This window comes from Carcharhinus amblyrhynchos, chromosome 12 (genome assembly GCF_965287045.1).
Source record: "Carcharhinus amblyrhynchos chromosome 12, sCarAmb.v2.hapA, whole genome shotgun sequence".
In the NCBI taxonomy this organism is placed as follows: Eukaryota; Metazoa; Chordata; class Chondrichthyes; order Carcharhiniformes; family Carcharhinidae; genus Carcharhinus; species Carcharhinus amblyrhynchos.
This window is the reverse complement of record NC_137335.1, coordinates 5,682,476-5,700,118: the sequence shown is the minus strand read 5'-3', so window position 1 is coordinate 5,700,118 and position 17,643 is coordinate 5,682,476. Positions and strand designations below refer to the sequence as shown.

Below are 17,643 nucleotides of genomic sequence, written 5' to 3'. Positions count from 1 at the left end.
AACCTGCGCATCCCTGGACACTAAGGGGCAATTTCTTAGCATGGCCAATCAACCTAACCTGCACATCTTTGGACTGTGGGAGGAAACTGGAGCACCCGGAGGGAGCCCATGCAGACATGAGGAGAACGTGCAAACTCCACACAAACAGTGACCTGAACTGGGAATCGAACCCAGGACCCTGGAGCTGTGAAGCAGCAGTGCTAACCACTGTGCTACCGTGCCACTCATAATTTAAAGGCCATCTCTGTTTTAGCACATATTCTTCAACAAGCCTCAAAACAACTGATGCTTTATTTCTTACGACAGGAATTTTCAAAAAGTACATTTGTAGAGAATAACACACAAAACACATCAGGGTTCTTTGTATAAGAATACATAAATATAATGGGACAGCAAAAGCCGTGTATGCTCAAAACTACTTTGGTTAAAAATCTCAACTGCAGATTTGGGAAGAGCATAAATAGAACATAGATATGTATGAATATGCAAATTAGGAGTAGGCCATCTGACTCCTCAAGCTTTTCCACCATTTGATAAAATTGCGGTCTGATTCTGATCTGACTTTCCTACCCAGAATACCCTTTAGATTCCGTTGTTCATGAAGAATTAATCTAACTTTGCCTTGAAAATATTCAATGACCTTGCCTCTACCTCTCTTTGGGGAAGGAAGTCACTTGCCCACAATTCCGGAAAAGAAACATAAACTGCTTCTGTAGCAAATGCTCAAAAAGGATATAGATGTTGGTTTCAAAATGGGCTCTGCTGGCTTGCCCATGAGAGTTACAATCTGACTGATCCTGCACACTGTCAAAAGGGTAAATAATTTGTTATGAAAATGCAAAACATGGTAATCTCTTGGAGGGTCAAGATGTCAATGTTCAAAAAAAGTGAAGACTGCAGGCTTTTAATTGGTTAACTGAATCTCAAAACTAATTGCCTGATGTTTATTCATCTTTTCAATAGATACTTGTACAGTTTTATTATGTACTGGACACGTTGTTTCAAGGCTAGCTCCTATTTGTAGGTGATCAACACCAAAGGTTTCGAGATCACATTTAAAAGTATTTATCAAATCATTCATTATTAAAATCAGGCTATGGATACTAATTGAGAATAGGTATGGAGAACTTGGATTAGGGAAAATTCCTGTTATGAATAGCATTCAATCAGGGGACACAGCACTAAAGTTAAACATGTCAAAGACTGAAATTAAAAATTAGGCAACTTTTAATCTATTAATAGGGAAATGGACCCACAAGATAGATAATCGGCAACATGACAGTACATGAAAGCAATTACTGGTTTTAGAGAACATAGAACATAAGAGCGCAATATAGGCCCTTCAGCCCTCAATGTTGCGCCATTCTGTGAAACCAATCTAAAGCCCATCTAACCTACACTATTCCAATATCATCCATATGTTTATCCAATGACCATTTAAATGCCCTTAACGTTGGCGATTCCACTACTATTGCAGACAGGGCATTCCACACTCTTACTATTCTCTGAGTAAAGAACCTACTGCTGACATCTGTCCTATATCTATCACCTCTCAATTTAAAGCTATGTCCCCTCATGCTAGCCATCTCCATCCGAGGAAAAAGGCTCTCACTGTCCACCTATCTAATCCTCTGATCATCTTATATGCCTCTATTAAGTCACCTCTTAACTTTCTTCTCTAATGAAAACAGCCTCAAGTCCCTCAGCCTTTCCTCACAAGACCTTCCCACCATACCAGGCAACATCCTGGTAAATCTCCTCTGCACCTTTCCAATGCTTCCACATCCTTCCCATAATGCGGCGACCAGAACTGTACGCAATACTCCAAGTGTGGCCACACCAGAGTTTTGTACAACTGCAACATGACCTCATGGCTCCGAAACTCAATCCCTCTACCAATAAAAGCTAACACACCATATGCCTTCTTAATAACCCTATCAACCTAGATGCCAACTTTCAGGGATCTATGCACATGGACACCAAGATCTCTCTGTTCAACCACGCTACAAAGTAACTTACCATTAGCCCAGTACTCTGTATTCCTGTTACTCCTTCTAAAGTGAATCACTTCACACTTTTCCACATTAAACTCCATTTGTCTCCTCTCAGCCCAGCTCTGCAGCTCATCTATGGCCCTCTAACCTGCAATGTCCTTCCGCACTGTATACAACTCCACCGACTTTAGTGTCATCCACAAATTAACTAACCCATCCTGCTACACCCTCATCCAGGTCATTTATAAAAAGGATAAACAGCAGTGGCCCCAAAACAGATCCTTGTGGTACACCACTAGTAACTGAACTCCAAGATGAACATTTCCCATGAGGACTGGACAAATCTATCTGAAGGGAGAATTTAGGGCTATGAATCCTATTATCAGTACGAAACATGAAGGTATGTTTGAGACATGGACAGAGTGGATAAGGAGCAGCTGTTCCCCTTAGTTGAAGGGTCAGTCATGAGGGGACATAGGTTCAAGTTGAGGGGCAGGAGGTTGAAGGGGGATGTGAGCAAAAACTTTTTTTAAAACCAGAGGGTGGTGATGGTTTGGAATACATTGTGTGGGAGGGTGGTAGAGGCTGGTTGTCTCACATCCTTTAAGAAGTATCTGGATGAGCATTTGGCAGATAGCATTCAGCACTGTGGGTCATATTTCTGACGTGTTGGTGTGGACTGAATAGGCCAAAGGGCCTCTTCTGCGCTCTATGATTCTATGAAAAGTTTTGTAGTTTCCCACACAAAACATTATTCCATTTCTATGTATAGCTACGTACAGGTGTAATGGCATGACTGCACATGATTGAAGGAGCTAGTGAGGTGCCTAATGGATGCTCAACTAGTATAAATGTGATCTTAAATTCAGCAGCATACAAGTTCAATTGCATAATAATTATTAATTTTGAATTTGATTCTTTTCTCCGCAGCAAATATAAAACAAAGCTTAGAGCAGGGCTTTGCTTGGTGGTGCAACACTATAAAAATCATACTGCAAATTATTCTTCCAACCCCAATTAAAAAAAAACACACACATGGCTACCAGCTGTGACATCTTATATTTCTAACATTCACAAACATGATTGACTCATAACTTAGTCAGTCATTTGTTATGTGGTCAGGTTCACTTGTGGTAGAAAATCATGACACAGCTGGCAGCCGTGTACTCTTGATTTAGATGCATAAAGAAAAAAATTTGAATAAAGCGTCATCCAAGTTTAATACTATTTTTGCCTTTTGCTATTTTAAGTTTGTCACGATGTTTGATGATGGCAAACATCACCGTCTTCAGGAGCAGAGAAAACATAAGAAGCCCATTCTCTACTTAAGTTTTGACTTCTCATCAGTGAAATCCTTCCATAAATTTGCCTCCGACTTTCCGAACCCACTTATACATTTGGACACAGCAGTCCCTCCTCACTTAGGGCGAGTGAAGTACAAAAGCATCATCTCTCTAGGAACTGTGGGTTACTTAACTCAAAGAAGTCCAGACTGAAAAATAATTTTACACTGGTGAGTATAATATTACGAAGAGAAAAAGCCCACAGGGCTACAACTTCCTCTTGATTCTTAGCAAGAATAATATCATTGCATTTAGCCTAAATAACGTGAGAAGTAAGAGCGGGACACTCAAACAAGGTGGAGAAACATTGATTGTAATAGAAAAAGGCTGTATATAATTAGCTTTAAATCAATTTTGCATTCCTTGGAACTTATAAGAGTGAAGGGTGACCTTATTCAAATATGCAATACCTGAAGAGGCTTGACAGCGTAGATGGTGAGATGTTTTCACTAGTGGGAGAGTCTCAAACAAGAGAACGTAGCTACAAGATAAAAGGCTGATCATTTAAAACAGGTGGTGATTCTCTGGAAATCCAGGACAATGGAGGCTGGATCATTAGAAATATTCAAAATGGAGGTGGATAAATATTAGATAGATTGAGGAATAGTGGGCTGTAGGGAAATGGCACAGAAATGGAGTGAGGCCAGCATAGATCAGTCATGATCACAGTGAATGCTGGGGTAGGCTTGAAGGGCTTGGTGGCCAAGTCCTGTTTGTACTTCTTGTGTTCTATTTCTATCTCCCAATAATCAGTCAAATGAAGAAATATGCTAATATGAAAGAATTGATTCACCTGTGGTTCAAAGAACAAAGAAAATTACAGCACAGGAACAGGCCTTATGGCCCTCCAAGCCATAAAGTCATTACCATATCCGCTTCCACTACCTCCCCCGGCAAAAAATTCCAGGCACCCACCATCCCGTGTAAAACATCTGCCTCATACATCTCCTTTCAATCTTGCCCCTCGTACGTTAAACCTGTGCCCCTAGTAATTGACTCTTTCACCCTGGGAAAAAGCTTCTGACTATTCACTCTGTCCATGCCTCTCAATCTTGTAGATTTCTATCAGCTCGCCCCTCAACCTCCACCGTTCCAATGAGAACAAACCAAGTTTCTCCAACCTCTCCTCACAGCCAATGCCCTCCATACTGGGCAACTGCCTGGTAAATCTTTTCTGCACCCTCGCCAAAGCCTCCACATCCTTCTGGTAGCGTGGCAACCAGAATTGAACACTATACTCCAAGTGCGGCCTAACTAAGGTTCTATAAAGCTGCAACATGACTTGCCAATTTTTAAACTCAATGCCCCGGCTGATGAAAGCAAGCATGCTGCATGCCTTCTTGACTACCTTCTCCACCTGCGTTGCCACTTTCAGTGGTCTGTGTACCTGTACACTCAGGTCCCTTTGTCTATCAATACTCGTTAAGGGTTCTGCTATTTACTGTATATTTCTTATCTGTATTAGGCCTTCCAAAATGCATTACCTCACATTTGTCCAGATTAAATTCCATCTACCATCTCTCTGCCCAAGTCTCCAACTGATCTTTATCCTGCTGTATCCTCTGATGACCCTCATCGCAATTGGCAAATCCACAACCTCTGTGTCATCCACAAACTGACTAAACAAATCAGTTACATTTTCCTCATATATATATATATTACAAACAGCAAAGGTCTCAGCACTGATCCCTGAGGAACATCACTTGTCACTGGTCTCCATTCAGAAACATACCCCCACTATTACCCTGTCTTCTTTGACCGAGCCAGTTTTGTATCCACATTGCCAGCTCACCTCTGCTCCCATTCGACTTCACTTTCTGCACCAGTTTGCCATGAGGGACTTTGTCAAAGGCCTTACTGAAGTCCATGTAGATAACTTCCACTGCCCTATTCTTATCAATCATCTTGGTCACTTCCTTGAAAAACTCGATCAAGTTAGTGACACATGACCTCCCCTTCACAAAACCATGTTGCCTCTCACTAATAGCAGGTTCCTTAATCTACTAATTACTGAACCTCTTTCGTACTAAAATGTACATACCCCTGAGTGCTCCAACAGCTCCAAAATTCAAAGACTTTCCATCCATTGTACTGGCATCACATTCTATATCCCCTGATAGATTTAGATTGGATCCCATCCCTGCATTGGTGAAAGGAGAGTCCTAAAATGGAAAATCGTTGGAAATTAAGCAAGTACAACATCCTTCCTTTGTATCTGTTACAAAAAACAATGTTCTTTTTTTTGTTTTTGCTTCAAGCCCTAAAATTCAGATGGGCTGAATCCAAATTTAAGGAAAGACATAAATGCAACTAACTTTGTTCCAAAGATATAATTGCTGGCTACTCCCCATAAGACATCAACTTTGACAGTTTAACTAATAATGCAGTATTTAAACAGAAGTTGCTTGGTGAATGCACACCCATAATAGAGTGCCGGCACTGGGGAATGGCATATTTCCCCTTTTGTTTATCTAGTACAGCTCTGCTAGTTCTACTAACTGCTAGATAAAGTCTAGGGTCAGAGCTTTCCACAAGCACCTCCTTCCCCAACCCTGCTGTGACATTGGCAAGCTCCTGCAATGTAAAAACTCCTCTAGTTCAGTAACGTCCTTCAGGGAAGGAAATCTGGCATCCTTACCCAGTCTAGCCTACATGCGGCTCCAAACCCACAACAATGTAGCCGACTCTTAATTGCTCTCTAAAACAGCCTTGGAAGTCACTCAGTTCAAACAAAATTAGGGATGGGCAACAAATGCTCATCAGGGACTTCTACATCCCATGAAAGAATATAGAACAAAAAGGTAAAACTTTTGGGAGCAAGCAGAAATAGCTGACAGCACCCTTAGTTGTATATTTTAAGTTGAGAGAGAAAAAAAAAATGAATGTGGTGATAAAGCAAAATAAAAATGGATTAAAAAGGAGCCAAAATGTAGACTTTGACTCCTTTTCATATTTGGTTAAACTACATGATTCCAGTGTGGCTGCTTCAAATGTCTTCCACTCTCTTATTTGGTCTGGATTTTTGTGCTTGTTTTAACTTAAGATGTAAGAATTAAACATATTCCAGTTTAAGGGCCAAATGTCAACATCAAGCATTCAGGTCAGCTATAGGACAGTTAGATGCAGAAATAGTTCCCTCTGTACCACTGCAAATACAAAAGCTTAACAGTCTCAATTTTTCTATTTCCAAGAAAGTTTGTGAATTGGCTCTGAATTTGGGGCAGTCGCGTGCTGGGTGCCGTGACCACAAGGAACAGGACCAAAACCACAAACTCAAACTTAAATTTTTTTGCCAGAGAACAGAGAAAAGCTTCATTGCATCAGTCACCACCCAACCTAATGTTAATTGATGCTGGATTCCAACTCACCATGCTACTTGGTGTCCCCTTTTCATTACATTTGGAATCCCAATCCAAGAAACTTGAATTAATGAAATTCAAAGAAAAAAAATCTACAGTGACGATAAACATCAAATCTTAATCATGTAAAAGGCATTATTGTTTTGGGTCTGGATGACTGCTCCAAACTATTTAAAAGAACTCCACCCAAAATTTTGAATTTTCTAATTCACTTTGGAATATTTTCAGTATTTTCTGTCCATTTGCTTTAATTTAAAACTAATGAATATAGGATTTATCTAAATCACTAAAGGGATTTGATTGCATTTACTGAGCTATATGGAACAGAAATATAGTTAAGCGATAAAGTAACCAGTCGTACAAAATGTTCTGACCAATCTACCGTGTCATACGAATTTTGAACTGCTATTCATACAAGTTATGAAGCCGTTTGCTACTCATATTCTCACCTCTAGCTCAATAAGCGCCGCTGTGACTACATCAACAGCTAGAGCTCCAGCTTGTAGTTTCTCAATTGCCTGAAAGACAAACCGGTTTCTGATTGAATTATCTTTTACCATAAAATTTACTTGAACTGACAAAAGCTTTTTCTTAATACTTTGACCAAGTTTCAAGACTTTTGTGAACACATTTTAATTGAGCAATTTGAACACACAGTATAACTTAAAACATCAGAAAGCCAGATGTCAATAAGATTTCGGTATCAGCCAACAAGCAGCAAATATTCCTACCTTTTGGCAAGCCTTCTTACAAACTTGTTTATACTCCTTGGCCTTGGACTCAGAATGATAGCCTGCCCCTAAAACAATCAAGTTTTAAGTAATTAATTAATAATTAATGATAATTTTAATTCATTACATCAACCACTTCGTCATGCATCAAACTGTAAATACAAACTTGTTTGTTGGGCACTTTTTCCAAAGGAAAAGCTTCCTCAAAGCCCAGTGAACAAAGTCACTGCTCAACGTACTAACCCCCACCGACCAAATGATCCCAACTTGAGATGCAGTCTGTGCTGCGTTCATTGATTCGAACCAAGGCAGGAATTGGAATGATACCATCCTGGGGCTACAAAGATTAGAAAAGCATCCAATTCCTACTCCCAATGATCTTTATTGAAAGTGTATATCCACAGACATAGATGAGATCAGAAGTACACTAGACTGTAACGTTGCCGTCTTCTCTCAGTCGAGGCTCACTTACGCAAAGTGTGGAGACAGCCAATTCCCAGGGAACCTACTTCAGTAGCATCTTCAGAACAGATGGACAGAGAGGATATTTTTGTTTAAAAAGTTACATTTACTCTATGTACCACAGTGACATCTCGTGGCACAAAAACACCTTGAAATAGCTACCTTAGTAAATTGTATTGGTAGTTTTACTTTTTCCATATAAAAACTTTCAGATTCGCATGTGAAAGATAATAGGTAAACACCTATAATAGGCCTATAATAAGATAATAGGTCAATAGAATTTATAAGGCATATGCATTTCAGTGTAAAGGCTTGTAACTTTGTTTGGCTATGTTCAAAAAGTTAGGAAAAGACAAGTTACAAACATCAAAAAATTGGCAGTTAGGTTTCCTTCAACCATCCTCAATACAGAGCCACATAGGGGTGTCACAGTGGCGCAGTGGTTCGCACTGCTACCTCACAGTATTAGGGACTCAGGTTTGATTCCTGGTTTGGGTCACTTCTATACGGAGTCTGCACATTCTTGGTGTCTGAGTGGGCTTTACCCGGGTGCTCCGGTTTCGTCTCAGTCCGAGAAACTGATTAGGTGCACTGGCCATGCTAAATTCTCCCTCAGTGTACCCGAACAGGTGTCAAAGTGTGGCGACAAGGGGATTTTCATAGTAACTTCATTGTAGTGTAGTAAGCCTACTTGCAACAGTAATAAACAACTTTAAACTTTTTCTTGTAGCAAGTTTCTTGCAGGTACACAAATCAACATTATTAGGTCAAATCTCATTAACCGGATGCAGTTTCTCAGCAATATACTAACAGACTGCATTAAAAGAAATGGTTGGACACAAGTCCTCTGCAACTTTTCAAGCAAGATATAAAATGGAGGACACGCTGGTGACTGTACACACCACAGGTAGGCCGAGATAACATACAAATCAATTTTGATCACTGGGAACAACAGGAGAAACCTGGACACAGGATAAGTTGTCACAATTAATAGAAGGGCTCGCCCTTAAAAATGCAAATATCTCTACTCCCTGAATCACCTTCAGCAATGGAAAGAACCCTGGACACAGGGTAACTTACCATCATTGACAAAAGAAACTATCCCAAGAAGGGCAACAACTAATTCCCAGATCACTTTAAAGTAATACATATACATATATAAAATAATTCATAATCGGCCAGTGTGGGCACATTGGTTAGTACTGCTGCCTCACAGGCTGAATTCCCAACTTGGATCACTATCTGTGAAGAGCCTGCATGTTCTCTCTGTGTCGATGTGAGTTTCCTCTGGGTGCTCAAGTGTCCTCCCACATTCCAAAGGTTAAGTGGATTGGCCATGATAAATTCTTCCTCAGTGTACCTTTCCACAGTAACTTCATTACATTATTAAGAGGGGAAATAATTAATTAAGAAAGAAAATGGTCAAAGAAGTCATCTATGTGCTGCCAAGTAAAGTTCTTGCCTCATGCCAAACCCATAAACCATCCAGATAAATGAGGATTCCCCCTACACCCTCTTGCTCTGCCAACCAATACATTTGACCTGAATCCACCCACACCACCCTGCCCACAACATAAAAACACACAAATAAAAAGTCACCCTATCCCACCAGTTCCAGGAGGCCCACAACCCCACCCTCCTTTAACTGAAACACAAAGTGCTAAGACATGGGAAAGCAACAAACCACCTTTCAATCCACAACCTACCCATCAACATCCGTATCAGAAAACCTCCAGGACTTCTCTCCACATCGTCTGACCTCCCCCACCCCCAACCCCTGTAGCCCACCTGCTACCCCCTCACCCCAACACACTCCCTGTAGCCCACCTGCTACCGCCCCCCCACCCCTGTAGCCCACCAACTGCTATCCCCCCACCGCCCCAAAAAAAACGGAGTCCAAGCTCAGCGACAGACAAAAAGCCTCTCCTGCCAAGAAAGCCCTCTCCCCCACAAAAAAACTCTCCAACACACACAGTACCTTGACATCCACCCCAACCCCAGAAACACATAAACCCCCAACCTAACAGTCCCCTCCCCCCAGCACACACCACCTCAATAATCACTTCCCCCAACCACCTAAAATACAGCAGAACCATCATCCTGTCTTCCTTTCACCCCCATTCACCACCCCGCACGAGAAAACTAACAAGAGTAACAATGTATGAAAAAATGGAAAAGGTCCAGGAGACAAGATGAGAACAAGCCAAAATAGAAGGACAAGACATAACGGGGAAAACGAGAATTGAACGCGGGCGGAAAGAAAAGTGGCAGATCATCAAGAAAAGGGGACACGTCCTTTTTCTGACCGACCCCAAAAATAACTCAAGAAGCTGTCAAAAATTAGAACATTAATACAAAACAAGTGCAGGTGAATCAAGGTGAATTTTGCGTACTTACAATATTGCAATATACAATATTGTGTACTTACAATATACAATAAAGCAACATTAATAGTACACAGAAGCATTGGACTAGAACTGGTACGTGGTGCACTACGATAGCAGAACAAACACGAGTCGGATTTTCATTCCCAGCTCCCAGTCACACTGCTGGGATTCATGCTGGTGGCATGACCCAAGGGGAGATTTGGGAGGGGGCAATTAAAATGAGATATCACTGGACCTCCAGCCTGCTGCTAGGAGCCATCTCCATCCATCAGGGTTTCAGCCTCAATAGAGTGCCTATTTTCCTTCTGGGAAATTCCAGATGGTATATAAGTGCCCTCAATAAGCACTATAATTGACCTAACTGGCCAACTGCCCATGTTGCCCCATCAGTGATGACGCATATTCATTTCACTAGGTCAGTTTGATGCTATAATGCACAATTCAAGTCATGACCAGACAACAGTGCTGAATTTAATTACACACCCATTCATCTAAGACAGCTGACATCCCAATTATCAGCTGATCAGTTGCCTAAATTAGAATGCTTGCGCATAAAAGGCATTGGCATAGCATTAGGTATCACAAGCACGCGCATTGAATTTTATATGCTAAACCTGCAAGTACAACAAAACGCATTAGAGAATGCCAGTCAACAGAAAGAGGATCTTCAGCAGAAGATACTTCATTCACAGATCTTCCAAACAGTCAAAACCTCAGGTGAAGAGTGACAAATGGCACAGTATCTGTTGATTCACCTGCACTTGTGTTGTAGTAATGTTCTAATTTTTGACAGCTTCTTGAGTTATTTTTGGAATTTGGACAAAGAGAGGGCATGTTCCCTGTTCTTGTTCTGCCAGTTTTCTTTCGGCTCATGTTCAACTCTTGTTGCCCTGTGATGTCCTGTCCTTTTATTTTGGCTTGTTCTTGTTTTGTCCCCTGGGCGCTTTCCATTTTTTGAAATGTTATTGCTCCTGTTAGCATTCAAGGATATGGGACAAGTGTTGGAAAATAGGATTAGCAAGACTTTAGTGGTAGTTATTGTTGGTGCAGACTCTATGGGTTGAATGGCCTTTTCTGCACTGTGACTATGACTCTTTAAAAAAAGACAGTTAGAAAGCCTAAGTGTGAAATGGATGCGTATTAATGGAGTGTAGAGACCGTGGGCAGAATTTTCCCATTTTACTCGCCACCGGAATCGTAGCAGGCAGGACAGGACCGTACAAAGGTTCATCGACCTTGAGCGGAATTTTCCAGTCTTCGGGCAAGCGCAGCCAGAAAATAAATCCCTGTGTTTCTCGTCTTTCTGACACTGGGTACAACTCAATGCCATCCAACTGGTCCATTTGAAGAGAGGAACAGCACCAGAGGTACAATAAATCTACCTTTGCATAATTGTCTCTCCTTTGCTCCATGCAATAAAGACATTGATGTCAGAAAGCTGGACATGTGAACTCTAATGGACACCCAGTTTCAGAGTTATCATGTTGGCGATGACAGACCTGGGATATATTTATTCAATTGACCACAAACTGAAATTATTCTATAATCCCCATCAAAACTAGAAGTTTTAAAAGAACCAAGATTCAAGGTGTTATATCTTTGGACTATTGGAGGAAACTGGAGAACCCAAAGGAAACCCATGCTGACAGAGAATGTGGAAACTCCAGTCACCCAAGGCTGGAACTGAATGCTGAGACAGCAATGCTGACCAAAATGCCACCTCAAAAATATGGTCTAAAATAAATATTTTTATACTCTAACCTGATTTACAAAATAACATCCTATCCTACCTGCTAGTTGCAGAAATATTTTCATTCTCCTGTCCAAAATTGAGAAAATACTTCTTCCCCATAGTCAAATATTCAAATTCTTGCCGTATTTAAATAAGAAAAGTGAGAATAAGAGAATGAAAAATTTAATCAGTCTTTAAGGTAACAGCATAATTTGAGAGATATTTAATGATAAGAATGTTTTGGGATTCACACAAGGAAGTTGCCAGAATAAGGATGTATTCCACATTCTCAGCAAAGGGTAATCACTTATTTTTAAAATAAAAGGCACATACTATCAGAACTTCATCTTTTTTGCATTCCTTGAAAGTGATGTCAACTTCAACCCGATAACATGGTCGTACAAATGTAAGTGTAGGTTTTTTTTGGAAAGGAAATTCTGAGAGATTAAACTCAACCACTGGCAATTCATGCCACACAGGTGTATGCAGGAGCACAATGGCATCTTGGGTAGTAGTGGTTAGCACTGCTGCTTCACAGCTCTAGGAATCCAGATTCAATTCCCAGCTTGGGTGACTGTGTGCAGTCTGCACATTCTCCCCACATCTACATGGGTTTCCTCCAGGTTCCTCCAAGTGTCTGAAAAACATGCTGGTTAGGTGTATCGGCTATGCTGAATTCTCCCCACATACCCAAACAGGTGCCAGAGTGCAGCAAGTGGTGGATTTTCACAGTAACTTCATTGCAGTGTTAACATAAGCCTACTTGTGACACTAATAAATAAAAACTTAAACCCAATGATGCAGCTGTACAAATGAAAATGTACAATTTCTTGAAAGGGAATTCTGCAAGAGATTAAACTGTAAGCTTCCAAAATGTCTAGAATGTACCACCATTGGCAATTCACACCACACAGATGCATACACCAAGGAAATTAAAGGTATGTGCAGAATGAAAGAGGGCAAAAACAAAGATGAACTCTCAGAAGGAAAATGGAGTGAAGACCTAGATACATGCACTAAAAAAATTAAAAATGTGCAGAATTGAAGTGAGCGGGAGATGAATATCAAGATGAACCTGCAGAAGAAAAATGGAAAGTGAAAACTTATAAAGGAAACAAGACGACAGAAGTGTGAAAAGGGCAAGTTAAAGAGAAATTGGAAGGAAGAGTTTGTGCGCGTGAGGATGACAGTGACATAAAGTAACCTCTTTATCCAGGAGCAACGCTGCGGGAGGTCAGCTCATATTTACAAACAACAGGAAGACGCCTTCAATCGTGCAGAAAATGACCTTTCGCACTTGCGGGATCCCGCAGTTAGAAACAACTCGTGCTTTTCCAAGGCCAAACTGGCCCAGTTTGGGAGTCACCTTGTAGGATTGACATTGGGCCCCGGCCGAAGGGACTGCCGCTCACCTGCGTGCACCAGCACGAAGCCCACGCTGCTCCCCTCGGTAGCCGCTTCCCTTCCGCTCCTGTCCACGCGCGCGGCCCCCTCAGCAGCGCCAGGGGGCTGCAGGTGACCGGGCCCCAGGCTCCCTGTGGCCTCCATGGTCACAGCCGGACAGCATGGCAACACCCCCCTTCCGCCATAGGCTCAGATAAACAACGCTAAGTGTGAGGGAAGAGAGGAAGGGAGCAGCGCAAAACACCCCACCACCCAAGACGGACGTCCTGTCCGTCTGACAGATACGAAAATGGGAAGGCCCGAGTCTAGGGTATACGCAGGCGCAATCTCCCCGCTCTCGCGCCTCGGCGGTTTAACGGCCGTGCGTTCCACTCGCCCCGCCCATCGCGCGCTTCACCCCGCCCACCGCGCGTTTCGTCCTGCCCACCGCGCGCGTCGCTCCGCCCACCGCGCTCTTCGCCGATGGTCCTCTCGCCCCGCCCACAACCCACTTGCCGTGTTCACGGTCTCCTCGCCCCGCCCACCGCGCCCGCCGACAATCCATTCGCCTCGTCCACGACCCGCCCAACTCCGCCTACGATCCCCTCGCCCCGCCCCCTCTGCGGACAGGTGTGAAGATGGTGGCCAACCCAGACCAGAGGGAGGGCATTGGGAAGACATCAACGGACAACTAATGGTGAACTGTTGGATAGGGGGGGAGAGTGTGAGTTAGTGGAATTGTTATAAACAATTATCTTGCGATAATATTTTACAATAGTTATTATTTTTGGGGTGATCAACGCTTAACTGTAGAAAACAGAGTAAATACATAGCCCAGTCTGTCACACAAAACAGCCTCCCATCCATTGACTCCCTCAATGTCAGTCTAACAAATGAGGTCGTCATCAATTTCAGGAAGGAGAACGTGCGTCAGTCTACATCAAGGAGAACAAAGTGGAAATGGTCAAAAGCTTCTAGTTTTTAGGTGTCCAGATCACTAACAACCTTTCCTGGCCTCCATGTCAAAGCTATAGTTAAGAAAGCCCACCAATGCCCCTACTTTCTCAGGAGGCTAAGGAAATTAGGCATGTCAGCAAAGACTCTCACCAACTTCTGCCAATGCACTGTAGAAAGCATCCTTTCTGGATGTATCATAGCTTGGCATAGCTTCTGCTCTGACCAAGACTGCAAGAAACTACAAAGGGTTGTGAACACAGCCCAGTTCATCACACAAACCAACCTCCCATCCATTGGCTCTGTCTACACTTCCCACTGCCTTGGCAAAGCAGCCAACATAATCAAGGACCCCATGCACACCAGACATACTCTATTCCATCCTTTTTCATCGGAAAAAAGATTCAAAAGTTGGGCCTGGCACTTCCCACAGGGCACCCTGGCACTGCCCACCAGGCATCAAGCAGTGCCCAGCAGACATCAAGCACTGCCAAGTGGATAGGGCCTCAGTGGTGGGGCCTGAGGTGGGTGGGACCACTCTATAACAATGATCACTTAGTCTGTTCGGGGTGGGGTGGGGATGGATTCGGCTGTGATTAGTCCATCTGCGGGCTAAGGGATTTGGTTACATTTGTTCCATGCAGAGGCGGACGATCAGCCATGAATGCCGGCTACAGCTGGGGGAGGCAGTGACAGATATTCATGCTCACAGAACACAGAGATCTGCACATGTACAATTGCACCCTCTGCTGCTATCAACCAGCTTTTGGGCAATTTAGGCCCCATTCACTCCTGCTGGCGAGACACGGGATTGGCTTCACTCTTTTGACAAAATCAGGTAAGATTTGATTTTCAAGTTGCGCAAAAATACTGCACAAATTTTTTGATAAGATCGCACCTGTGTGTCTCAGTGAGGATCCCATGTAGAGAGTGCTGGGGTGGCTCAGACAGCAGTATAAAACAAGTTTGCTCGACAGTCTGTGAAAACATTGCCAATAACTTTTAGTGAAATGAATGTCAAACATTGATTCCTCTCTGCCGACTACAAAATCCTGGCTAGTGTCAGTGGAAACATTTTGATATGGATTCAGGATGCAAATGAGGATAAATGGAAGGGCGAATGAAGTCAAGGCTGAGGTGGCCTCCTCTCTTTGTGGTGAGATGGCCTACGGATAAGAGTTATTAGGAATGATGGATCTTCACATGACAAGTCGGGTCTTGTTTTCTGGTAGTGGCTTTCAGATGTTAGTCATTACTACTTGGTTGTATTTAGTGACTGCAAGATAGGGAGTAAATCAAAGGAAAATTCACTCCTTTGCTGTTGGAAACTTTTGCCAAATCATTAGTTACATAGGAAAAGGGATCGGGAATAAAAAAGACTTGAAACTCTTCATAGATAGTTTTTCAAATACATATTGTCCAGGAGCAGAGAAGATTTGATTTGATCTGTTATTGTCACATGTATTGATATACAATGAAAAGTATTGTTTCTTGCATGTAATCCAGACGAAGCATACTGTTCATACAGTACATAGAAGAGAAGGAAAGGAGAGAGTGCAGAATGTAGTGCTGCAGTCATAGCTAGGGCATAGAGAAAGATCAACTTAATATAAGATAGGTCAGTTCAAAAGTCTGATGGCAGCAGGGAAGAAGCTGTTCTTGAGTCAAGAAAGCCAACGATGACCATAGCAGCTGAAGCAATGATATGGGGAATGTATCGGGCACAGAAAAGTCATGCAGTGTGTTAACAGAAAAATGCTTTGAAGGGTGAAACTCTGAAAACTTCCCACCAGAAATTCTGGTTTTGTTTCATTGTCAATGGTATGCAGTGGACAACAAATTTTGAAATAATTTTTCCAGATGTTTTATGACTTAAGATGATTCCTATTTTAAAAAAAATTCTGGAAGGATAGCCAACTGACTTTTGAAGAGCATCTTTCATGTAAAAAAAAATCCCGAGGTAATTCACAAGTTCAAAATTAGAAAGGGAAATGGGCACTGAACCACAGGGAGAGACGAAGAAGGATGACTGAAAGTTTGGATAGAAAAATTGATCTTAAGATGACTTTTAAAAGAGAGCATGTGGAGAACTGAGGCAATTTGAAGACGGGGTTCCGAAGAGCAGGAATAAGGCAGTTGAAGAATGTCCCTGATGCAACAGGAGAGGCAAAATGTTAAAAGGGTAGAATCAAAGAATCCCTACAGGGCAGAAGGAGGCCATCTGGCCCATCAAGTCAGGATAGGGTCACCCAGGCTGTACTCCCTTAACCCTATGTATTTACCCAGCTAGTCCCTCCTGACAGAGTGAAAGAATTGAATGTATCGGTGTGGGTGTGTAAGATTGGAGGTGTTAGGTTGACGGAATTAGGGGTTTGAAGATGAACATGCAAAATTTAATTTTAAAATTTAGAGGACAAAGAACCAATGACAATGATTGGTGCTTACTGTGGGACTATGATATAACCTGCTATATTTGCTTATGTTCAGAGTTTGAGACTTGTGAAGTATGGGGGTTAAAAAGCCAGAAGTTTTAAGTTTAAGTTTATTTATTAGTGTCACAAATAGGCTAACATTAACACTGCAATGAAGTTACTGTGAAAATCCCCTGGTTGCCACATTTCCAGCACCTGTTTGGGTACACTGAGGGAGAACTTAGCATTGCCAGTCCACCTAACCAGCATGTCTTTTGGACTGTGGGAGGAAACCGGAGCACCCGGAGGAAACCCACACAGACAAGGGGTGAACATGCAGACTTTGCCCGGACAGTGCTCAAACTTGGTGGTCAAACATGGGTGCCTGGCACTGAGAGGCAGCAGTGCTAACTACTGATGACAAAATCGTGGGTAATGGTTTCAGTAGAAATTTTTTTATTCATTCATTGAGTATGGGCATTGCTAACTGGTCAACATTTATTGCCTATCCCTAGTTGCCCAAGGGCAGTGGAGAATCAACCACATTGCTGTGGCTCTGGAGTCACATGTAGGGCAGACCAGGTAAGGATGGCAGACTTCCTTCCCTAAAGGATATTAGTGAACCAGATGGGTTTTCCGACAGTCGACAATGGTTTCATGGTCATCAGTAGATTTTTAATTCCAAATTTTTTTTATTGAATTCAAATTCCACCATCTGCAGTGGTGGGATCCAAACTCAGACCATTAACTGAGTTTCTAGATTAATAGTCTAGTGACAATACCACTAAGCCATTACCTCCCCTACAAAGGCGGAGGTAGGGATGGAGGTAGTCCACACTGTGTAAGTGGAATTAAAAGGGTCTTGGTGACATATGGGAGGTGGTCTT

The 17,643-nt window shown here is 42.3% G+C and overlaps 1 protein-coding gene across 4 annotated transcripts in view; it reads right to left on the bottom strand.

Moving 5' to 3' along the window:
- The window catches only part of tasp1 (taspase, threonine aspartase, 1), an 81,775-nt gene extending 68,017 nt beyond the window's left edge, over positions 1 to 13,758 (bottom strand). For all 4 annotated transcript variants that reach the window (XR_013888248.1, XR_013888249.1, XM_080200009.1 and 1 more), the window contains exons 1-4: positions 13,421 to 13,758; positions 7,428 to 7,495; positions 7,146 to 7,214; positions 5,379 to 5,499 (exon numbers count right to left, since the gene is read on the bottom strand). Coding sequence is in view for 2 of the 4 variants with exons in the window: in XM_080200009.1 (XP_080056135.1) it covers positions 5,379 to 5,499; positions 7,146 to 7,214; positions 7,428 to 7,495; positions 13,421 to 13,556 (394 nt within the window). In the remaining 2 variants the exon portion in view is untranslated. The remainder of the gene's footprint in view (positions 1 to 5,378; positions 5,500 to 7,145; positions 7,215 to 7,427; positions 7,496 to 13,420) is intronic.
- Between the last annotated feature and the right edge of the window lie 3,885 nt (positions 13,759 to 17,643).